The 24,744-nt window shown below is 41.7% G+C and overlaps 1 protein-coding gene across 2 annotated transcripts; it reads left to right on the plus strand.

The window, feature by feature from the left end:
* The first annotated feature begins 13 nt into the window (after positions 1–13).
* DAD1 (defender against cell death 1) lies at positions 14–21,810 on the plus strand. Of its 2 annotated transcripts, none has more exons than XM_019968391.2 (3): positions 14–326; positions 11,584–11,758; positions 14,926–15,052. In XM_019968391.2, the coding sequence occupies exons 1-2, from the start codon at positions 116–118 to the stop codon at positions 11,712–11,714; spliced, it is 342 nt and encodes a 113-aa protein (XP_019823950.1). In that variant the 5' UTR covers positions 14–115; the 3' UTR covers positions 11,715–11,758; positions 14,926–15,052. The 2 variants fall into 2 exon arrangements, with proteins under 2 accessions (XP_019823950.1, XP_019823948.1); XM_019968389.2 differs by lacking the exon at positions 14,926–15,052 and adding an exon at positions 21,570–21,810 and having other exon boundaries at positions 15–326.
* Positions 21,811–24,744: the final 2,934 nt, after the last annotated feature.

Raw genomic sequence — 24,744 nt, forward strand, 5'->3', positions numbered from 1 at the left:
AGCTTGCATATTAGCTGTACGCATGCGCCGAGCCTATATCCGGTGTGGTGGTCTGTTTAGTTAGGAGTCTGAGGGTAGGCCGGCGGGAATATTCAGCTTGTAGCTGACTGTAGCCATGTCGGCGTCTGTGTTGTCGGTCATCTCGCGGTTTTTAGAAGAGTACTTGAGCGCCACACCTCAGCGTTTGAAGTTGTTGGACGCGTACCTCCTGTATATACTGCTGACTGGAGCGCTGCAATTCGGTTATTGTCTCCTCGTGGGGACCTTCCCCTTCAACTCCTTCCTCTCGGGCTTCATCTCTTGTGTGGGGAGCTTCATCCTAGCGGGTAATGATTCTATAAGTGATCTCAATAATAATGTGTTGCTTTGGTGCGTACTTCTATTTCCACACAGTTCCCTGGTGGCTCAGACGGTAAAGCGTCTGCCTACAATGTGGGAGACCCCGGTTCGATCCCTGGGTTGGGAAGATCTCCTGGAGAAGGAAATGGCAACCCACTCCAGTACTCTTGCCTGGAAAATCCTATGGACGGAGGAGCTTGTTAGGCTACCGTCCACAGGGTCGCAAAGAGTCGGACACGGCTGAGCGATTTCACTTCTATTTCCACAGTACTCGGTTCTGTATCAGACCACCGCCTTCTGAAGTTGTGAGGGTAATCTGCATTGCTGTGTTTTTGTGAGTGGGGAAATTGAGGCTCATTCAGGTTGTCGTACCTAACGCCAAAAAGCCGCCGAAGAACTGGACTTAAATCTAGAAACACCTTCATTCTGCTCCTCAACCTGGTGATCCACTTCACTTCATATTGGTCCAGGGAAAACTGCATTTCATCTTTAACTTAAGTTTAACACAGCTTTGAAGTTGGTAAACTTTTAAAACGGAAAACCCAACTCTGAAGCTGTTATTTTACTGTCTTGAACTCAGCTTTCATTCTTATAATTCTATTATTGGTGTGATACAATCAGAAGAATTTTATTTTTCCTTATGCCAAGTCTTTGGGTTTGAGGCTGCTGTGGCTAAAATTGAATTGGCAGACCCCCTAACTTCCTCCCCAATGAGAAGTTGATGGCTTTTCATTGAAGAAAATGCCTAGTGAGAGGGAGTAATGGAGTTCTTGTGGGGGATTGTGATTTCATAGCTGTTGGATAATAGGTAATTGGGTCTAAGAAATGAAAATTGCTTTAGGAAAAAGGATTCAGGGCAATTCATAGTTGCTGTGGAAGGGTATTGGTTGCATTTCTTTTTATTTTTTAAATTTTGTTCTTTTAAAACTTATTTTTAACTGGAGGAGAACTGCTTTACAATGTTGTGTTGGTTTTTGCTATACAGCAGAGTGAATCAACCATAAGGATACCTATATCCCCTCCCTCTTGAAACTCCCTCCCACTTCCACACCCCCATCCCCCATCTCTGGGTTGTCATATAGCACTGGGTTGAGCTCCCTGAGTTACATAGCAGCCTCCCACTAGCTATCTGTTTCACACATGGTAATGTATATGTTTCAGTGCTACTCTCAATTCATCACACCCTTTTCTTCTGCTGTGTCCACAAGTCTACTGTCTGCCTCTCTGTTCTGTCCTGCATATAGGTTCATGAGTACCATTTCTCTGGATTCCATATATATGTGGCAATATATGATATTTGTTTTTTTGTTTCTGACTGACTTCACTCTGTGTAACAGGCTCTAGGTACATCCACCTCAGTTCAGCACCCTCAAATCTGTTCCTTTTTATGGCTGAGTAATACTCCATTGTGGAGAAGGCAATGGCACCCCACTCCAGTACTCTTGCCTGGAAAATCCCATGGATGGAGGAGCCTGGTAGGCTGTAGTCCATGGGGTCGCTGGGAGTCGGACACGACTGAGCGACTTCCTTTTCACTTTTCACTTTCATGCATTGGAGAAGGAAATGGCAACCCACTCCAGTGTTCTTGCCTGGAGAATCCCAGGGACTGGGGAGACTGGTGGGCTGCCGTCTATGGGGTCACACAGAGTCGGACACGACTGAATCGATTTAGCAGCGGCAATACTCCATTGTATGTATGTACAGCTTCTTTATCCATTTATCTGTTGACAGGCATCTCGGTTGCTTCCATGTCCTGACTATTGTAAATGGTGCTGCAGTGAGATTTGGAGTACATGTGTCTTTTTGAATTACGGCTTTCTCAGGGTGTATGCCCAGTAGTGGGATTCCTGGGTTATACGGTAGTTTTATTCCTAGTTTTTAAAGTAATCTTCATACTGTTCTCCATAGTGGCTGCCTCAGTTTACATTCCCAACAGTGGAAGAGGGTTCTCTCTTCTCCATATCCTCTCCAGCATTTATTGTTTGTATAATACATTTTTTGATGGTGGCCATTCTGACCAGCGGAGAAGGCAATGGCACCCCACTCCAGTGTTCTTGCCTGGAGAATCCCAGGGGCGGGGGATCCTGGTGGGCTGCCATCTATGGGGTCCCACAGAGTCGGACACGACTGCATTGACTTAGCAGCAGCAGCAGCAGCATTCTGACCAGTGTGAGGTGGTGATACCTCATTGTTGTTTGATTTCTTTAGATCATTTCTCTATTAATGAGCCATGTTGAGCATCTTTTCATGTGTTTATTGGCTGGATTTAGAAAAGGCAGAGGAACCAGAGATCAAATTACCAACATCTGCTGGATCATCAAAAAAGCAAGAGTTCCAGAAGAACATCTAATTCTACTTTATTGACTATGCCAAAGTCTTTGACTGTGTGGATCACAATAAACTGTGGAAAATTCTTCAAGAGATGGGAATACCAGACCACCTGACCTGCCTCTTGAGAAATCTGTATGCAGGTCAGGAAGCAACAGTTAGAACTAGACATGGAACATCAGACTGTTTCCAAATCGGGAAAGGAGTACGTCAAGGCTGTATATTGTCACCCTGCTTATTTAACTAATATGAAGAGTACATCATGAGAAACTAGATGAAGCACAAGCTGGAATCAAGATTGCTGGGAGAAATACCAGTAACTTCAGATATGCAGATGATACCACCTTTACGGCAGAAAGTGAAGAAGGACTAAAGAGCCTCTTGATGAAAGTTAAAGAGGAGAGTGAAAAAGTTGGCATAAAGCTCAACATTCAGAAAACTAAGATCATGCATCTGGTCCCATCACTTCATGGCAAATAGATGGGGAAATAGTGGAAACAGTGTCAGACTTTATTTTTTTGGGCTCCAAAATCACCAATGGTGATTGCAGCCATGAAATTAAAAGACACTTGCTCCTTGGAAGAAAAGTTATGACTAACCTAGACAGCGTATTAAAAAGCAGAGACATTACTTTGTCAACAAAGGTCCATTTAATCAAAGCTATGGTTTTTCCAGTGGTCATGTATGGATGTGAGAGCTGGACTGTGAAGAAAGCTGAGTGTTGAAGAATTGATGCTTTTGGAGAAGACTCTTGAGAGTCCCTTGGACTGCAAGGAGATCCAACCAGTCCATCCTAAAGGAAATCAGTCCTGGGTGTTAATTGGAAGGACTGATGCTGAAGCTAAAACTCCAATACATTGGCCACCTGATTTGAAGAACTGACTTGCTGGAAAAGACCCTGATGCTGGGAAAGATTGAAGGTGGGAGGAGAAGGGGATGACAGAGGATGAGATGGTTGGATGGCAACACTGACTCAATGGATATGAGTTTGAGTGAACTCTGGGAATTGGTGATGGACAGGGTGGCCTGATGTGCTGCAGTCCATGGGGTCCCAAAGAGTTGGATATGACTGAGCAACTGAACTGAACTGATGCGTCTTTGGAGAAATGTCTGTTTAGGTCTTCTGCCCATGTTTTGGTTGGCTTATTTGTCTTATATTGAGCTGTGTGAGCTGCTTGTATATTTTGGAAGTTAATCCTTTGTCTGTTGCTTTCTCCCATTCTGAGGGTTTTCTTTTTATTTTTGTTTATAATTTCCTTTTCTGTGCAAGTGTTTTTAAGTTTAATTTGGTCCCATTTGTCCTTTTTTGTTTGCATTTCTTTTGACACCTTTGAGCTTACTAAATCTACCACTGCCTTGTGTCTGTTTCTTGTGCTGGGGTTTCTAACTTCCCCAAGTTGTTCTATCTATTGGAAGAGAAGGGAGGAGGTGAGTTTGGCTGAGAAAGGGAATTGTAGGCGATTATGTGGAAAGATTAGGTAGTTCTGGGTGCTAGAACCTTGAGGGCCAGGCCAAGGAGTTTTATCCTGTAGATAATAGGAATGCATCTAAGCATTTAAAACATTTAAAAATGTTTTTAGATTTGAGTGAAGGAGAGACTTAAAATTGGTGTTAATGTGTAGGATAAATTGGAGGGGAAAGTTCTCTAACCTGGTTCCCTTAATTTCTTTTTGGTAGTCTGTTCTCTTCCATCCCTTCTGCATGTGTTATTTAGCATATGCTGTTTGGAAATTGACTAGTACATTATAAATCAGTACAGGATCCTGTCACTTTTTTTTTTTTAAAGCCTGATATTATTTGGGCCCAATGAAAATGATCTGTTTTCTTCTATTCCCTCATGACTGGGGAGACTTACCCATGGTTTCAAGAAGGAGCCAGAGGTAGAAAATTGCCATTGAGAAATCTTTTTTTTTGTTTTTTTTTTTGATCAACAGTTTACAGTGTAGAGGACTTCAATGATAGAATATTTTTTTCTTCCAGACAGATTTCAGACATCCTCAGCAGCTGACTGTTTATCTTGTGGTTAGATATCTCTAGAAGAGACACCTGTCCCCTTTTCAGAATAGCATCCCAGTGTTGGCAGCCTTTCTAGTTTTTCCTTTTTTACTTGATTGAAATACCTCTTTTTGCTCCTTTAAAGTGCTATTTAGGAGGGATGTGTGGAAAACATTAAGACTCTTTAAAATAAGTCTTTGATCTTGAAATCAGTTTTTAAGTAGTTTCACAGCTTTTGTCTATTCTGTTTTCTAATCTTTATGAAATACTTTTGGAATTAACAAAGTTTTGTTTCCCCTGGTTTATAGATCCAAAACGGTTTGAATTTGAAAGATAAGGAGGCCTAATTCAGAGTGTTTTCTTTCTCATGGCAGCTCTTTGGCCGTGAAGACTGGAGTCCAGTGTTTCTTTGAATTATCTCTTAGATTCCTAGGCCCATAACTGTTATCAAAGAGATTGGGAGTTTGGCAGCATTATGCCTGACAGTCCTGTTTCTAAATGTCATACCCATTGCTAGCTGTTGTCTTCTGTCACTCAGGCTGTCAATATCTGCTATCTGGACTACTGTAATCTTCGTTATTGATCTCCCAGCCTCTTGTCTCTCCCTCCAGTCCCTCTTCCACTATGTTTGCAGGCTTGATTTGACTTGAAGATCTAACTGTTCTACTCCCCACAGAAAATTTGTCTGTATCCAAAGAGAAATTTAAAAGATTTTTTTAATGGTGTAGAGGCTTTTTGTTATCTGGCTCTGGACACATCACAAGCTTCATCTCTTGTCTCCACCTCCTCTGTACTTTATATTCCAGTATTATTGTGTTACTTATTATTCCCTGAACATTCCAAGGTGTATTAGGCTATTTTACCTTTGTTTGATTGCCTGGAAAATTCCTTCACTTCTTAGACAGCTCAAGTGCTGCTTCCCTTTGAGCCCTTGCCTGGGTCTTGAGATTTAGGTCTTCCTCCCATGTTCTGTAGGCGTGTAATGCTCTGTTCATCAATCAGTGCTTATTAATGGATATTCAGTTGTGAGTGTGCCTCTGATAAGTTAAGGAATGTTGAACATTTATATGTCAGGTTTCCTGGCAGGGAACTGAGAATTTAACTATGGAACATGAGGATGTGGTCTCTACTCCCACAGGGTTTACAGTCTGGTGGGAGATGCAGGCAAGTACATGGATATGGTGCAGTGATGGAGAAGTGTTGGTGAGAATAGTGGTCCTGTAACACTTCCCTAATACGTTTGCTTTTCCAAGATATGCTTCGTAATTTCTCTCTGCACTCTCACCTGTCTTTTCTCTTTTCCTTTATTCTCAGTTGATCTTGCTTTGTTTTTTTGCTTTCCCTTTCCCAGCAAGGAATCATAGCAGCTCACCTCCACTTGTACCCCTGCTCTCTGAACTTCCTGTGATGGTGGATGATATATCCCTTTCCTATCAGAGGCCACCTCCTCCACGTGTGAAGAGCATCTTGATGTCTCTTGCTCACTCAGGGACTCAGCTTCTGTAATCATCCCTCCATTCTGTACCATTAATTTCCCTCCACTGGATCATTCCCATCATACACACATGCTGTAATTAATTAGAGCATAATTAATTAATCCAATTAAAAATTAATTTGACTCCAGATACCCCTCTAGCTACTGTTCCATTTCTTTTCCATCATCACGGAATTCCTTGAAAAAATAGTCTAGTTGTTGTTTCCGCTTCCTGACTTTCCATTTGCTCTTAACCCACTCTTGGTGGTCTTTCCCCACCACTACAGTGAAACCACTCTTTCCATCTTGCCAGATCTAATGGCACACACCTCACCTTGCCTGAATGCTCAGCAACATTTAGCAGTTAACATAGTTGGCTGCTTCCTTCTGAATGAATGAAGTACTTCTCAAAACTTTTACACCACACTCTTCCTGGTGGTTCTTCCTTACCTCATTGGTTTTTCTTTCCTACTGTTTGTGCTAGATATTTCTCGGTCTGAGGGTGTGGTTCCAGACCCAGTCTCTATTTCTTTCCTTTGCTGCTGCTGCTAAGTCGCTTCAGTCGTGTCCGACTCTGTGTGACCCCATAGACGGCAGCTCACCAGTCTCCCCCGTCCCTGGGATTCTCCAGGCAAGAACACTGGAGTGGGTTGCCATTTCCTTCTCCAATGCATGAAAGTGAAAAGTGAAAGTGAAGTTGCTCAGTCGTGTCCGACCCCCAGCCACCCCATGGACTGCAGCCTTCCAGGCTCCTCCATCCATGGGATTTTCCAGGCAGGAGTATTGGAGTGGGGTGCCATTGCCTTCTCCGTTTAGGTGAATGTAAATAATACCTATGTAACTGCGACTACCACATTAATATTTTCAGTTTTTTTTTTTTAATTAATTTTATTTTATTTTTAAACTTTACATAATTGTATTAGTTTTGCCAAATATCAAAATGAATCCACCACAGGTATACATGTGTTCCCCATCCTGAACCCTCTTCCCTCCCCATACCATCCCTCTGGGTCGTCCCAGTGCACTAGCCCCAAGCATCCAGTATCGTGCATTGAACCTGGACTGGCATCTCGTTTCATACATGATATTTTACATGTTTCAATGCCATTCTCCCAAATCTTCCCACCCTCTCCCTCTCCCACAAAGTCCACAAGACTGTTCCATACGTCAGTGTCTCTTTTGCTGTCTCGTATACAGGGTTGTCGTTACCATCTCTCTAAATTCCATATATATGCGTTAGTATACTGTATTGGTGTTTTTCCTTCTGGCTTACTTCACTCTGTACGATAGGCTCCAGTTACTCAGCCATTAAAAAGAATACATTTGAATCAGTTCTAGTGAGGTGGATGAAACTGGAGCCTAATATTTTCAGTTTTAACCTGTTCCCTGAATTCCAAATTAGTAAGTCCAGTTGCCCACTTGACACCTTCACTTGATGTCTAACACACAACTCCAAATTGAACCTTCCGGCCCAACCATCTCTCTTCGCCAGTCAGAACATAGTGTCAATGTTGGTTAAATTGTTGAAGCTAAAAATTTAGGAGGTTTTCTTGATGCCTTGATTTCTCTTATCTCCCACATCCATTACATTAGCAAGCCCTTTTCCAAAACACAGCCTGTATCTCTCCACTTCTGTCCATTTTATTACCATTGCCCAAGCTCTTTGGCTTCTACATGAGTCTTTTGTTTCTTTAACTCTGCAAACCATTCTCTATATTGCAGTTCTACCATCCTTAGAAAATGTAAATCAGATTATTTTACTCAAAACTTAGAAATATTACTCTATTGCTCTTAGAACTACATCCAGAGTCTTTACTGAAGCTTACAAAACCCCACTGGATTTGGCCCTTGTCCCCCTCTTGCCCTTGATCATGAGTCTAGTCAGTCTGACATGTTGTACCTAGAGCATGTCAACATTGTTCTTGCTGCCTGGAACGCTCTGCCCCTAGATCTTTCCATAGTTGGCTCCTATCAAATTTTGGTCTTAAAATAGCACCTTGTTAGAGAGATCTTCTGTTACCACCAAATAAGAAATAGCTTCCCAGTCATTCTTCTATTACCTTGTTATCTTTAGAGCATGTATCTCTACCTCATATTTCTTTATTTGTTTTCTTGTTTATTATGTTTCTCTTCATTGAAGTGTAAGTTCTTTGGGAGCCAGACTCTTGTCTTATTCTGTGCCAAAATCCTAGCACACTGCATGGCACATAGATGCTCAGTAAATATTTTGCTGGATAAATGAGCATTTAAGGAGATAAATTAGAACCACTAAAATGGAGCAAGCTGCCTCAGGGGGTAGTACGTTTCCATTTTTGGAAGTGCTCAGGGAGAGACTGTGTGGGGGTTGTTTCTTGAACAGAGGGCTTTCATGATGACTCAGACAGTAAAGAATCTACCTGCAATGCAAGAGATGCGGGTTTGATCCCTGGGTTGGGAAGATCCCTTGGAGAAGGGAATGGCAACCCACTCCAGTATTCTTTTTGCCTGGAGAATTCTATGGACTACAGTCTATGGGGTCGCAAAGTGTTGGACATGCCTGAGAGACTAACACTTTTCGAACAGGCTTTCTTTGCCTTTTTTTTCACCCCTGCATGTGGGGGATATGTTGCCTCTGTGATAACACAGGCTCTGGATGGTTTGTAATTCTCTACCTGGGCATGACTTATCAGATTCTGGAAATGGTAAGTATATTTTGAAATGATTCCCAGCTGATTCATGCAGCCCTCTTGGCATACCCATCCCCACCACCTCTTGGGCATTTTGTGCTTTGTAAGGGATGTTGGTCTCTATGACATTCAGGGTCCTTTGCATCTCTGCAAGATTCTGACTTTTATGTTACTATTGAAGTAAGTTCGGTTACTGTGATTGTGAAAATGGTAACATCAATTCATTTCCTTATCCACCTTCATGTGGAGTTTCTCTTTCCTTTTGCATTTCCTTTTCCATTCTCGAGCATTACTCTACTCCCACCTTCCACCCCAGTCGCCGCTGATAATTGTGTTTGGTATCTCTTTCCCCAGATTTTTTCCTACATTCCAAGAAAAATGAGAAAATATATTTACTTTAAGAGAAATATGGAATAGAAGAGTAGAATATTTTTGGCTCTTTTTCAATTAATGTATTTTAGATATCTTTACTGTCAACCTATTGAGAATTCACCTCATTCTTTTGAATAATTGCATGGGGTTTTATTGCATGTCTGTAGTGTAATTTATTTAAATAATCCCTTGATGTCATTTGGACTGTTTTCACTTTTTTTTTCAGCTTTAGGTACATGCTGTTAGAATGTCCTTGTTCTGTAAGATAAATTCTTAAGTTAAAAGGTGGAAACATTTTAAACATTAATAGATGTTGCTAGTTGCCCTGGCAAATGGATGAAGCAAGCTGTACTTGCCCCAGCAGATTTTAATTGGCCACCCTTGTTTCAGTCAGTGTCGTTCATGTTTTTAAGAGTCCAGTTTCCTGAAAACATCAGGGCTGTTTCCATGTTTAAGCATAATGACAACTCTGTTGCCATAGTGATGGACTCTTGAGAACTAGTCTAGTAGTTTTCTGATCTTTGGATTAGATCTTAGTTTGTTGCCTTCTCTTGGTTAGTGGTAAAATGGATGCTCAGTTCAGGTCAGTCACTCAGTTGTGTCTGACTCTTTGTGACCCCATGGACTGCAGCACACCAGGCCTCCCTGTCTATCACCAACTCCCGGAGTTTACTCAGACTCCTGTCCATTGAGTTGGTGTTGCCATCCAACCATCTCATCATCTGTCATCCCCTTCTCCTCCCACCTTCGATCTTTCCCAGCATCAGGATCTTTTCCAGTGAGTCAGTTCTTCACATCAGGTGGCCAAAGTATTGGAGTTTCAGCTTCAGCATCAGTCCTTCCAGTGAACACCCAGGACTTATCTCCTTTAGGATGGACTGGTTGGATCTCCTTGCAGTCCAAGGGACTCTCAAGAGTCTTGTCCAACACCACAGTTCAAAAGCATCAATTCTTTGGCGCCCAGCTTTCTTTATAGTTCAACTCTCACATCCATACATGACTACTGGAAAAACCATAGCCTTGACTAGATGTACCTTTGTTGACAAAGTAACGTCTCTGCTTTTTAATATGCTGCCTAGGTTGGTCATAGCCTTTCTTCCAAGGAGCAACTACCTTTTAATTTCATGGCTGCAGTCACCATCTGCAGTGATTTTGGAACCCCCCAAAATAAAGTCTGTCACTGTTTCCGCATCTATTTGCCATGAAGTGATGGGAACAGATGCTAGTCTGAAGTAAATTTAAGTTCTGTAATCATTTGTCACAGGTAGAAAGATATTTTGGAAAAGTGTATCCCTAGAACTTTCTTTTCATGTCAAATGGTCACTTTGGCTACAGTATCAGGTTGGAATCTTCAAGGGTACAGAAGGTGGCAATGGAGAGTTCTCTGTCAGAGCTGTGTAATTTAGATCTCTTGCCTTTTTTGAGACCAGCAGCTGCTAGAACTGGGAGATCAAAGATTATAACTGTGAGGTCCTCGTGTATACGCATCTCTGCCGTCTAATATACATGTTCTGTTGGAAATAATTCACAACTTTATAACTGGGTCTCAGCCTGCCTCCTTTGTTACTCCTTTGTTACTCCCTCAAGTACATCTCAGTCTTAAAAAGTTTATAAACTTAAGTCAGGAGATAAGAGAGTTCTCAAGATTTTCTGGTTGTATATATATTTTTTCTAAGTAAGCCTTTGATTTTTAGTTTAACTCTGAGAAGTCATATTGTTCCCTTTAACAAACAACAGCAGAAAATTTAAGTGTACAACTTGATGAACTTTAAAAAATTTACCCTTTTAACCACTACCACATCAAGATATAGAACATTACCAGTACCCTAAAGGTCTCTCCGCATGCTTTCCAAGTCATCTCTCCTGTCAAAGATTAAAAACCATTATCCTGACTTGTATTACTGTAGATTGTTTTTGGCCGGTTTTAAGCTTTGTAGAAGTAGAATCATAAGAATGTACTTTTTGGCGTCTGGATTGTGTTGCTCATCATGATATTTGTGGAAATCCATGATGTGAAGTTCTTTCATTGCTTTATGGTATCTGTTGTATGCATATGCCATAATTTACCCATTTTGCTGTTTTGTTTGTGGGTTTTTTTTTTTTTTTTTGGGTTGCTCAACTTGTGAGATCTTAGTTCTCCAACCAGGGATGGAATCTGGGTCTCTGTCAGTGAAAGTGCTGAGTCCTAACCACTGAACTGCTGGAGAATACCCCCTGTTTTACCATTGATAGGTATTAGATTGCATCCATTTGGGGGCCACCATTGGTATCATTCCTGTACACGTCTTTTGGTGGACTTGGTATCACTTCTGTTGGAATAGAAGTATTGGGTCAGGGGGTCTGAGTATGTGCATTAGTCATACATGTTACATACTTGATAATCATTTTTGTGTTTTTGTTCTTGTACAGTTTGTCTGAGAATACAGATCAACCCACAAAACAAGGCGGATTTCCAAGGCATCTCCCCAGAGCGAGCCTTTGCTGATTTTCTCTTTGCCAGCACCATCCTTCACCTTGTCGTCATGAACTTCGTTGGCTGAATCATTCCTGTTTACTTAACTGAGGAGGAGGAGACTAGAAGAATGTAAGTGATGATCTTAGCACTTATCACATGATGTTGATTTTAGGAATAGAGATTGGAGGGCTGGTTTTGATCATGGTTGGCAGAGTTCCCATAGTGCTGATGAGAGGTTTGCAGAATTTTCCATATTGGTCTGCAAAGCTTGTGTTAATATCATCATGATTCATCAGTGCTGCTGATCTTGGTCATTGCCTTCTCTTCTCACTGTTCTGGAAATCATTAAGATAGCAGAAAATGGGAGTTTGCTTGTAGCTAATACATTAATTTCTGCACCAATAACCCCATGAAAATAACTCTGAGATCTTAGAAGAGACATAAATTGTAGATTTTGGTTTTAGTTTTGCTCTATAATTTTTTCTCAGATGACTTCAAGTGCTGGGCCATTGTTCCCGTAGTACCTAGTATAGTGCTTACACCTGATACATGTATAGTACATGCTAAATGAATGATAGCTTCATGATGACAGCTTCTTGCTAATATATGTGCTAAATTAAAAATTAATGGGAAAATTGGATTAGCTTGGGAGAACACCTTAAAATATAAGATGAGATGCTATTTGGTTCATTTGTCAGTTTTCCTTTTTTTTTTTAGCAGTAGAGCTCTTTTATTTCCTAAGTATCTTAATCAGTTCAGTGCAGTTGCTCAGTTGTGTCCGACGCTTTGCGACCCCATGAACTGCAGCACGCCAGGCCTCCCTGTCCATCACCAACTCCTGGAGTTCACCCAAACCCATGTCCATTGAGTCGGTGATGCCATCCAACCATCTCATCCTCTGTCATCCCCTTCTCCTCCTGCCCTCAATCTTTCCCAACATCAGGGTCTTTTCAAATGAGTCTGCTGTTTGCATCAGGTGGCCAAAAGTATTGGAGTTTCAGCTTCAACGTCAGTCCTTCCAGTGAGCACCTAGGACTGATCTCCTTTAGGATGGACTAGTTGGATCTCCTTGCAGTCCAAGGGATTCTCAAGAGTCTTCTCCAACACCATAGTTGAAAAGCATCAATTCTTCTGCGTTCAGCTTTCTTTATAGTCCAACTCTTACATCCATACATGACAATGGGAAAAACCATAGCCTTGACTAGATGGACCTTTGTTGACAAAGTAATGTCTCTGCTTTTTAATATGCTGTCTAGGTTGGTCATAACTTTTCTTCCAAGGAGCAAGCGCCTTTTAATTTCATGGCTGCAATCACCATCCGCAGTGATTTTGAAGCCCCAAAAATAGAATCTCAATATATAAAGTGGCAGAGGAGCCAGGGTTGTTTTGATTGACAGAGTTGAAAAGCCCTCTTTGCTTGGGCTCTCCTCGTGTGTAGTATGCCCTCCCCTCCATCCTTCCCTCCTAAGCAGAATCCTAAAGCTCTGAGAAGCACTTGACTTTGTATTAATACTTATTTTATATATGAGGAAAGAGAGTTCCAGAACAGTCTAGTAGGTTTCCTTGGCCATGCAGCTCAGTGTTAGCAGAGCAGTGTCCTTGTCCAGTGGTGCTCTTCCAATATCCTATGTTGCCTACTGATGAGTAAATGCACTCTATTCTCCGCCTTTCCCTACAGAATTAAATGTTGCTATTACTGGGGTAGAGAAAAGAGAACCTTAGGAAATGCTACTGTCTCTGGGGGAAGAGGCCCAACCTCTTTCTGTTGTACTTGGAAAGCTGTCATTTTTGTATTAATCAGAAATCTAACACATGAGTTACAATAGCCATGGGCAAGGTAAATGTAATAATGTGACTGTACTTCAATTTCTATCATAAGTCAATCAGTTCCTTAGTATATTACATAAAGCCTTTCCATTTTTTATATTGTCTCAAAAGCAGTTCTGTTAGTTCAGGTGAAGTTTCACTTTTGGCAATAGTTAAGTTGACAGAGATGGTTTCTATCAGTGAAAGAGGTTGAGAACCATTTCTTTCTACTATCCTAATACAGTTGAATTTTTTGGAGACCTGATCAGGACTTGAATTGTTCTCTCATATGCCAGTCAATGCCTTGATACTGGGAATACAAAGAAAAGGAAAACATAGTTCCTGCCTTCAAGAAGTGAACAGTCTAATGGAGAAGCCATGTACCCACAGCAGTTAGAGCCATGCTAAAGACCTGAACAGAGTGCTGTGGGGGCTGAGAGAAGGTGGCTGCCATACTATCTGGGAGCAGAGGCCACAGGCGAGGTGTCTGACCAGTGACAGCTTCTTCAGTGCAGGTGGAAAACTTAGCCAAAAACACTGACCTTCATTGACCTGTGAACGTCCTGAGTAACCCTTGGGCTCCGATAGTAAACTTGCTGGAAAGGTCATAAGTCTTCTGATTGCCTTCCTCTAAAAGCAATGCCTTACTTTAGAGCAATGCCTTAGTCTAAAAAGTAAATGCCTTAGTTTTTTCTAGATGAGTCATGGTGGTGTATGCTTTAACAAGGGGACAGAGCATACAGTCCAAGGATGTTCTCTAGGATCAGGGAGATGCCAAATCATGAAAAATTATTTCTTAGGGCTGTCACGATTGGAAGAGGACTCTGCTGCAGAGAGCCTAGTATTTCAAAATTATGACAAAAACAGACAAAAAAGCAGGCTTGGCAGAAACTGAGTTTGCATACTACAGACCATATTAACGACCTAGGGCCACCTGTTCAGCTGGGAATTATGGGTCCAGGGTACAGCATAATCTTCCAATCCCAGATTACAGTGTTAAATCATTCTATAGAGGGTGTATTCATAGAGAAGTTCTTCTGTGGGGGACTCATCAGGGTTTTTTGTTCCCAGAGATCTTTCATTTGACATACAGTATACTGTCCTGCTCTCAATCTTCAAATAGACATTTTTCTGCTCTTTTTCTGTGTTTCTAATTCAGTTCTATGTGCAGTGTCCTAAAACACTTTTAAAAATGGTTTTTAAGTGAGTTTTCAATATTTATATCAGAGGGTACAACAAAAATTTAATACTTTCCATTTTTGCCAAGTATGTTGGGAGTTGGGTATAAAAAGGATAAACATATATAGCGTACTGCTTTTTGTGAATTTCGGGGTAGCATTTAAAACCAGCAGCGACTTTGAAAAAGGCAGATCAGAAGAAAATGGCATTGAGTTAAATAAATGTTTTCAAGGAGAAGTAAGGAAGTTAGCAGATAGTGAATGCTCACATGGATCAGGTTTTAAGTGCTTCTTATTCTGTTTTATTTTCAGAACAACCTCTTGAGGATAAACTTGCTTATTCCATTTATGAACGGGAAACTAAGATTCAAAGAGCCTTACTGGAAATCTTTTAAGTTTGATAATTCAGTCTGATGTAAAAAAATGTTTTTAATCTCTATTTTCGCTTGTGTTACTTGCTCAATTTTGTCCGACTCTGCATCCCCACAGACTGTAGCCCACCAGGCTCCTTTGTCCATAGGGATTCTTCAGGCAAGGGTACTGTAGTGGGTTGCCATTTTCTTCTCCAGGGAATCTTCCCGACACAGGGAAACCTGGGTCTCCCGCACTGCAGACAGATTCTTTACCATCTGAGCCACCAGGGAAGCCCTAATTTTTGCTTAAAATTGCTTATTATAGGAACTTCCCTGGTGGTCTAGTGGCTAAGATTCCATGCTCCCAATGAAGGGGGCTGGGTTCGATCCCTGTCAGAGAATTAGATTCTACATGCCGCAACTAAGAGTTCCTTCACCACAAGTGAGGTTCCTGTACCGCAACTAAAGATCCTGCATGCTGCAATGAAGATTGAAGATCCTGCGTGCTGCAACCAAGACCCGGGGCAGTCAATAAATACATACATAAATATATATATATGTAAATCAGCCTTAAAAAAATTGCTTATTATAAAGTATTTGACAATTGCACAGTCAGAGAAATGTGTTTAAAATGGCCACAGTTATTTTACCACCATCTTTTCCTTTATTACTTACTTTCTTTGCTTGTATGGCAATGTTAAAAATACAGAAAAGTACAGAGAATAATATAACACCCCCATGTTCATTACTTGCAATGAACAGATTTTGAACAGAAACTAAGCTAAAGTTCCTTTGAATCCCTCCAGTCCCCATTGTTTCCCTCTGCTGTAAGACTTTACTGTCTTCTTGAAGTTTATAAATATATAAAAACTACTGTTAGCACAACCTTATCCAAACTTCAGACTTTGTGGCCCCCTGAAAACATGCCCAGAGATAGCAGAGTGAGACACCTATGGTAAAAGTTGGCTGTTCAGTTGGCAACACTGGTATAGGTAGCTATTGCTGGGTTCAAGAATAGACTTCATAATATTTAAAAAATTATAAAAAGGAAAAATGCTCCTGGTGAGCTTCTGAGTTGGGAGAATCCATGCGCCTCTAAAGTGATGGTATTTGGCACTTAGGTGGCAGTAAGTCTATTTTGAATGCATCATATTCAGTAGATTTGAATATTTAAAGATTTACATAACTACAGGTGAATATTTCCTGTTTTGTTTTTCCATGTCTCCTTGTGAAATTCTTTTCGGAAAATGTCAGCCTACCTCAGGTGTTCGGAAGGGAAGAGAGACTTAGCTACATTGGATCACAGCTTGGGAAGGGAAGTTCCTGATGACTCGGCCCTGCTTCAGGGGGAAGAATGAGCAGGGCTTTGACAAAGGGACAGACCTGGGCTTGGAAGTGTGCTTAGCCTGGGGGAGATAGTTTGCCACCAGCTTGTGCTGAAACCTTGTTAGTGTTACTTTGTTTTTATGGTGGAGGCTGTTCTACAGGTCTTTAAAAATTCATAGTGTTTAATCCTGGCTGAAGCGAGGGTGCTACAAGGCTGGGCAGAACATAACTCTGGGAATTATATTCCAACAAGCAATTGCTGTTGGCTTTTCAAATTCATCAGTAAATATCAGTACTATAGTAATCTAGAAAATTACCTCTAAAGGGAATCTTAATGTGGTTTTTTAGGCTCTACTGCCACCTAGTGGCTTGTAGATTTCATTGCTGAGAGTGTACTACAAGCTCAAAAGAGAAACTGAGTTTAGGGGAAGAGACCACAAATACTTTTGTGATAAAACCTAGTTTCTTTCCAGTCACAGGAGGGCAGCAGAGGTCCAGGTGGGCCTAGATGTTAGGTGGGGGTTGCTTTACATTCTGACCAGAAGTGGGCAGTGTCGAGAGAGGCACAAAAGGGCATGCAACCTTACAGTGACCATGGGATTCTGTTACATGTGAAGACCAAGTGCACAGTGGCCCACAGATGTACTTTTTTATTTCTTTTTCTTATCTTGTCAGTTCAGGAGCTCCCATTTTGGCTTATTCTAGACCTGTTTCTGACTTGATGGACGGGAGTTGGTGATGGACAGGGAATCCTGGCGTGTTGCAGTCCATGGGGTTGCAAAGAGTTGAACACAACTGAGTGACTGAACTGAACTGAACTGAGGCCTGGTTTTACTCTTCTCCTGGCAGCCAGCTTTAAGTTTGTGTGTGTGTGAGGGGTTAGTGTCTATTTCATTTTCTCTGTGACATTTCACCTTACATTGAATTAGCCATCAGATAAGTTCTGAAAAAGGGGAATACTCTAAATTTGTAGAAAACATTTTGAGTTAGCATAGTCTTTTTTTCAACCCCCCTTTTTTCCCTTGGTTGGAGAATGAGCTTAGTTTTTTTACCTATTCTTAAAACCTTGAATCTGCTTATTTTTTTTTTTACAAAAAACTGATAACTGATGAATTTTAATTGGTGATTTTGCTCTATTTTTTATTTGGTTCATTGAAAACCAGCAAAAAAAAAAAAAAAGAGGGACTATCAGGTAGATTTTTTTTTTTTTTTTAATTTTGTTCTGTTTTTTAAATTTGGCTGAGCTTTGTGTCTTATGGAGTCCTAGTTCCTGACTAGGATGGAGCCTGGGCCCCGGTAGTGAAAGTGCTGAGTCCTAACCACTGGACCGCCAGGGGACTGCTACAGATTTGTGTTTATGAAGTCCCTGCCTTATTTTCTCTACCCTTGCAGCTCAGATGATTCCTGCTGCAAGGCATTCTGCCCCCAGGTTGCATAGGAGCCTCTTGGGGCTCTCACGGTCCCCGGTGCCTGCCCCTAATGCTGCACTTACCATACACTTATGAAACCATTCATTTTCCTGTCTCTCCCACTGGACTCTTAAATGCCCAGGGAATAGGACCTTAGAGCTTAGCACAGAGCTAATAGTCATAGTGCATGTTTGGTGTGTAAATCATTTTCAGCAGCCAGAACTGCTGTATAAAATGGCTGTATCCTTAGTTATGTGGATGCTCAGACATGAGGAATGTGCTGTAGAAGAACGAAGCCAAGGAAACAGTCTGCATGAAGGGTGGTAGAGTGGGGCACGAGCAGGAGACTAGAAGTCAGAAGACCTGTGTTGTAGACTTTGCTGTGCTGTTAACTAGTTGGATGGAGAAATAAGCTTGTCGCTGAGCCCTCATTTCCCCTATCTTTACAGGAAGGGAATTGGCCTGGGTGGTCATCAGAGTCTCTTGCAGTTGTTGAAGCCTCTGATTAATAGTATTCATGATAGTCCCATTGTGTTTGAGGAGGATCACACTGTGTGGATCCTCAGCTGAGCTTTGCTTTTTTTTCCCCTGCTTTTTTCCTTTAGTTTTTGCTTTTTATACATTACCAGGTTTTCATCATCCATCAGGGTGGTGGAAAGTTAAAAATGCACAATGTTTGTATAAAGCCTTTTACAAAATTAGACATTTGTTGAATGTTTTACCTCTATCACATGACCAGGTTTTCAGGACTCACACATTCCACGTGCACTTTTATACACAGCAACCTGTGTCATCCCCCAGCTCACGCTGGGGTCAGTTCAGTCCAGTCGCTCAGTCGTGTCCGACTCTTTGCGACCCCATGGACTGCAGCACGCCAGGCCTCCCTGTCCATCACCAACTCCCGGAGCTTGCTCAAACTCATATCCATCGAGTCAGTGACCCATCCAACCATCTCATCCTCGGTCATCCCCTTCTCCTCCCGCCTTCAATCTTTCCCAGCATCAGGGTCTTTTCCAATGAGTCAGTTATTCACATCAGGTGGCCAAAGTATTGGAGTTTCAGCTTCAGCATCAGTCCTTCCAATGAATATTCAGGACCAATCTCCTTTAGGATGGACTGGCTGGATCTCCTTGCAGTCCAAGGGACTCTCAAGAGTCTTCTCCAACACCACAGTTCAAAGGCATCAATTCTTTGGCACTCAGCATGGCACTCAGCACGCTGGGGTGGAGGTAGACAAATAGTAGTAATCCCTTTCTATACATGAGGTAAGAAAACCTTGATGAAATTTAAATTAGTTTGTCCAGGGCCTGGAACTAGTAAGTGACTGAGTAGGAACTCGTTAACTGACATTTTTACTCCAAACTTTCATATTCCTTCTTCTCTATGGTGTTCAAAGACTTTTGGATGATAAATATATATGTCTTGTTAGAAGGTTTCTTTTAACAGTATCAAAGTTGCTTCTCTTTTTTAAATGGGAAAAACTTAGAGGTAAATGTTTCTGCACAGTAAGTCATCTTTAATATGATCTGGAAGAAATGGAGGAGAATGCACATCAGGAAACCTGACTTTATCTCAAGAGGGTGACCCTGGGCCAGCGCTGTCCAATAGAACTGTGCTTTAGGCAAACTTGAGCCTGCAGCCGCCCAGCATGGTAGCTACTGGTCACATGTAGTTAGTTATTAAGCATTAGAGATGTGGCTATGTAACTGAGGCACTATTTGTTTTTCCTTTTTGGCCACACCCCGGCATGTGGAATCTTAGTGCCCTGACCAGGGATTGAGCCCACACCCCTTGCACTGGAAGCACAGAGTCTTAACTACTGGGCCGCCAGGGACGTCTAAGACACTGAAATTTTAACTTTATTTAATGTTAACTCAGTTTGAATAGTCACCTGCGGCCAGTGGCTCTGGTGTTGGACAGCACAGCTTTGGACAGATCTGTCAGACTCTCAGATGGCAGTTGCCTCATCTGTAAGATGAGAAGACTAGATGTGCGTTCATTCCTATTTTCTCCAATTTTAGTTTTAATTGGGTGAGTAGAATCTAGGATGAGATGGATTTGAAGGAAAATCGGTATTTGAGCATATCTGCTCAGTGCTGGTGTCTGAATAGACATGGTGCTGAGGAAACAGACATTCCAAATGGAAATGACCCTGTCTGGCATCATCTTTTGTGACTTCACAGAGAGTAAGTATTTTGAATAGTTCTTTGTGTTGTGCCTTGCTTTCTCTTGAGATGACGGGAACAGGTTGATGGAACGGTGCTATCTTTCCTGCTCGGGTGGATAGACGGAAGAAGCCATGCTCACTCTCCTGGCTTCCACTTTACATATCTTGTTATCAGGGGAGGACACTTTATTAGTCAGTTTCCTGAAACCTTTATCCCCTGGTTAACAGTTGAAATCATTCTTCTGACCTGGTGAATCGTTCACTTTTGTTGAGCTAATAATTCAAAGACTCCTAGAAGCTCTGCTTTTAGAATACTGTCTGGTAAATATACTTTTGCCTTAAAGGAGCAGATCTATGTAAATAGGAATTTTCTGAAAACCATTTTCAAAGAAATTTACTCTCATGAATCATTTTCTTGCCTTTTAGATGGACCAGTCCCAATGTCTTAGATTTAAATGTTTTAATATCATAAGATCTCAAAACTTGACTTTCCTAGTAAATGAGGATTTCTCTTAGCATTCTCAGGGGGTCAGGGCTCTTCCCGGAAGTGGCCAGTGCTCTAGTCCTCTCTCACCTTGCCTGTTAGCACTGATGTGATAGTCTGTTGTCAGAGAGTTTGCTTAAGAAATTTGATGGAGTGAATAGGTGAGTTTCAGGAGATCTGTTTGTTCTTTGTTTGGCACTGTGATCACTTTTGCTCCCCAATTTTTGCTCTTTGTTTTACATATTTCTTCTAATTCCACTGATGCAGGAATGTTCTGCAATTATGTAGCATTTCTGTAAGTGCCATTGTTAGTGAAATGACAATCTGGCTAGGAGTGTAAGATCTTTCCTTTACGCTCTGATGCTAGAATCTGCGGATCACCTGAACCAATACACAAAGTAAGGTGGTGCCCTTTCACGTAGGGGGTAGCCCCCCCTTCTGAAAGGTGGGATTTCCCAACATTTCTCAAGTCATGACACACGTGGAAGATGGCACACTGCAGGAAAGTGGGCTGCTTGCGGCTGGGGACGCTGGGGTGCCTAGAGCCAAGGGGTTACCCCTGGCCACGCTGGGTTGGAGCACACTGTGTAGGTAGCCCTCCCAGAGGGATGAGAAAGAAAGCCACTTCTCGGGGTTATTCTCTACCTCGTTCTTGCCAAAAATCGTCTTACCTTTAAATGAAAATTATTCCTTCTCTTTTGGTCCTTTGTTAAACCTGAGGTTGGGGATCTTTTTCTGGGTTTTTCGAATTCTTCTTTCTTCCACTCCCCACCACTCCCACCCCAATGATAAATTAGTGCTTTATAAGCTTTCTAAATCCAGAAAAGTTCTTTAGGTTAAGTTGCAGCCCTCTCACCACAGAGAGGGTTTGTGGATCAGGAAGGTCAGAGTGACTTATATGAAGTCACACAGCTGATTAATTGTAGAGCCAGTGTTAGAACTGCGTCTACAGTTCCAAGTCATCTATATCTTGGAATTGAGATTTGAGCATTAGTTTTTATGGATACTTCTGTAAAATGTTCATTGAAAAATACTCGCTTTATTTTGGTTGTTCTAGCCTGGTTTAAATACTTTCCAGAACTGGGGAACCCTGTAACTGCCTTTGTCTCTACAGGTTTAGAATTTAGGTTAAAGGATTTGACGCACTGTCTGTAGTATCACAAGACATTTTAGAAACCATGAATATCTCTTCTTACCTCTCTGCTTCTTTCTTTCAGGTTCACTTTTTAATTTCCCCTGGATAAGAGCTCTTTGAGATGGCAGTTTGCTGGACACATGGATTTTCTTCAGATTTATGCTCACTACCAACTCCTTGGGGTGCAGGTGGAGAGCCTAGAGAAGTTCCCTAGGTTCCTTCCGAGCCAGAACAACTTTGTAATAAGCATTTGTTAGCACAGCTTCTGCCTTCCATGAAGTGTAACCTTTTTGCCTTCCAAATTAAAAAGTTCCATGCCACTCCTTCTCTGCCTCTGGCTGTGTGTTTTGGTATTAAAATCCTTTTCCTTCAGTCCTCTGTGCAGATTTCTTTAGGAGTTGATAACTTGCAACTGTGAATCTACCTCCATGTTTTCGTTCAGTGTATTGGAAGTTAATGACAAAAGGCAGCTCTGACAACCCTGGGAAAGGAGAGCCCTTTGTCTTTTCCCTGGAGCTGGTTATCCCTTACTAATCCTTCAATTGTTGCAGGTGGTTCTGCTCTTACGACACAACGCATTCCTGGAACTGCATCAGTAAGCACTTTGTGAGAAATTGAACTACATGTGTGCTTCCCCATTTATATCTGTTTCACTGTTATTTAGTGGTGAAAAGTGATACACGTATCTCTTAGTGTAAGAAGAGTACAAAAAGTGTGGGACTTGTGTATATGCTTATTTAATCTCAGGGGTTCCAGTCCTCATTAGGTAGATGAAATTGAAGCTCTGATTTGTAACTTGCTTTAGATCAGAGTTCATGACATGCTTGGGTGGAACAATAGGTCTGCTGGCTGAAGTCTAGGCATATTTATATATTGTGGTGGCATCCTTATTTCCATCCTGGGGGCTGTATATAGGAAATAAGCTATGTTGAGGATTCCACTATTTAAATTTAGCCAACTGCTGCCTTGGTATGTTGGGCTCTAGAGATTCCCCAACTTGGCTGCACATTAGAATTGCTTAGGGAACTTACAATCTCAATGCCCAGGGCACAGCCCATACCAATTAAATAAAAATCTTTGGGGTGGCATCTTCGTACAGCTACCCAGGAGATTCTAACATGCAGCCAGATTGGAGAAGTACCACTGGATTCTTGTTCCTAAAAACGTAGCCCATTGACCAGCAGTATTGACATCACCTGGGAATCTTTGAAAAGGAGACTCTCCAGCCCCACCTCACTCCCTCCTGAAGCAAAAGCTGTTTGAACGTGGTCTGCATGGGAATCACAGGCATATTACAATTTTGAGAAGCACCCATCCAGACCAGTGGTTCTCAAATCTTGGTTTATTTCACAATTCTCTGGGAACTTAGTAATGAGCTTGGGCCTCTGTTTTTTAGCTCTCCATGGAACTCTGATACACACTGAGGTTCGAGAATAGCTCTGTATCAGGAGTCGTCATCACCGAGTGATCTGTCAGTGTTTCACTAAAACTGTATCACAAAGGCAGGATGTTGGTCCTTGGGGCTTGGTTTACCATTCTGAGGGATATTAGTTCGCTCATAACTAATAATGTTTTCAAACTTGTGTGCAGGTATGTATCTTTATCAGGAGGCTTCTGAACAATTTTTAGTGTAGATTGATAGACCAGTATTTTGAATAAGAAAAGCAGTATAAATGGGCTTAAAAACTGGGAATAATAGTACTAATTTTATCAAGGAAGACATTACAACTTTCAGAGCCTCTAATACACACATTTTAATGTCTATCCATGATCTTGAGATACACAGGGCAGATACCAAGCACCCACTTAACCGGGTTAGCTGTTACCTCAGAGGTGATTTACCCAAGCCAGTGACCGTCAGTGGGAAACACTGATCTCGTATTGCCTTCTCACTGTTTCCAGTAGGGCAAAAGCCTATAGACGGCTTTTAGAATCTTGATTTTAAATTCAGTTTAATAAAACTCCATTTTTGAGCTTTGTTCACTTGTTCAGTGGTGTCTTAACTGTTATTTTTTTTTTTTTAATTTATTTTAATGGGAGGCTAATTACAATATGTGGTGGTTTTTGCCATACATTGACATGCATCAGCCATGGGTATACATGTGTTCCCCATCCTGAACCCTCCTCCCACTTCCCCATCTCATCCCTCAGGGTCATCCCAGTGCACCAGCCCCAAGCGCATTGTTTCATGCATTGAACCTGGACTGGCGATCTGTTTCACATATGATAATGCACGTTTCAATGCTATTCTCTCAAATCACCCCACCCTTGCCCTCTCCCACAGAGTCCAAAAGCCTTTGCATCTGTGTCTCTTTTGCTGTCTTGCATATAGGGTCATTGTTACCATCTTTCTAAATTCCATATATATGTGTTAATATACTATATTGGTGTTTTTCTGACTTACTTCGCTCTGTATGATAGGCTCCAGTTTCATCCACCTCATTAGAACTGATTCAAATGCATTCTTTTTAATAGTTGAGTGGTTCTCAACTCTAGAAGCAGAAAATTTACCTGTGAAACTATTTAAAAGTTTAAAAAGTACATCCCCTCTCTCCCCAATGGAATTTCTGATTCTTAGGTGTTTTTTTTTTTTTTTTTTTAGACGAGAGGCACTGAACCAGGATGGGTAATCTTTTTCATCTAATGGGTCTTCCAACCTGGGTCTTGATACCCATCAGCTCTGTTGTGATGGTGCCCCTCTATGGGTCTCACACATGGGTGCCCAAAGGAGCATGCTGCAACAGTGGATTTTGAGTACTATGCCACAGAGTGAGCTATAGTCTAGCATTTTCTGGTGTCTCCAGCTCAACACCTTTATGAAGTAGCTTTATTTTTATTTTCTATGCTCTTCTGTGGGGCCGGAAACCATTCACCACAAGCGCTGTACATGGTCTGTTCCCTGCCATTCTTTGCAGTGGCGGGAAGCCCGGCCCTGAGCACCTCCTGCCCACACACTTCCTGCCCCCTATCACATGGAAACCATCATTTGTGTTTTCTTCTCTTAGCAGCCAATACCTTTGGCCTCTTTGATCACATCCTTTCATCTTAGTCTTCAAAACACTTTTGTTATGATGGTTGAAAATACTTGGGGGGTGGGGGTCAGAGAGGCCTGCTCTCTGGTTTTGGCTCAGCAAACTTGCCCTGGTGGTTGCCATGGGCTGGGGCGCTTGTGTACAGACTCGGTGTGACTGTGTCTGCTCCTGTCTTGGCTTGCGGCTCAGGGCTTCTACAGTCTCAGTGCTGTATGACTTCCTGCC

Source organism: Bos indicus, chromosome 10 (genome assembly GCF_029378745.1).
Source record: "Bos indicus isolate NIAB-ARS_2022 breed Sahiwal x Tharparkar chromosome 10, NIAB-ARS_B.indTharparkar_mat_pri_1.0, whole genome shotgun sequence".
In the NCBI taxonomy this organism is placed as follows: Eukaryota; Metazoa; Chordata; class Mammalia; order Artiodactyla; family Bovidae; genus Bos; species Bos indicus.

Bases quoted from the DNA above. Each gene is read 5' to 3' on its own strand.
- DAD1 (XM_019968391.2), top strand. From the start codon at position 116: ATGTCGGCGTCTGTGTTGTCGGTCATCTCGCGGTTTTTAGAAGAGTAC. The intron at 327-11,583 runs GTAATGATTCTA...GTTCTTGTACAG, and splicing joins GGGGAGCTTCATCCTAGCGG to TTTGTCTGAGAATACAGATC.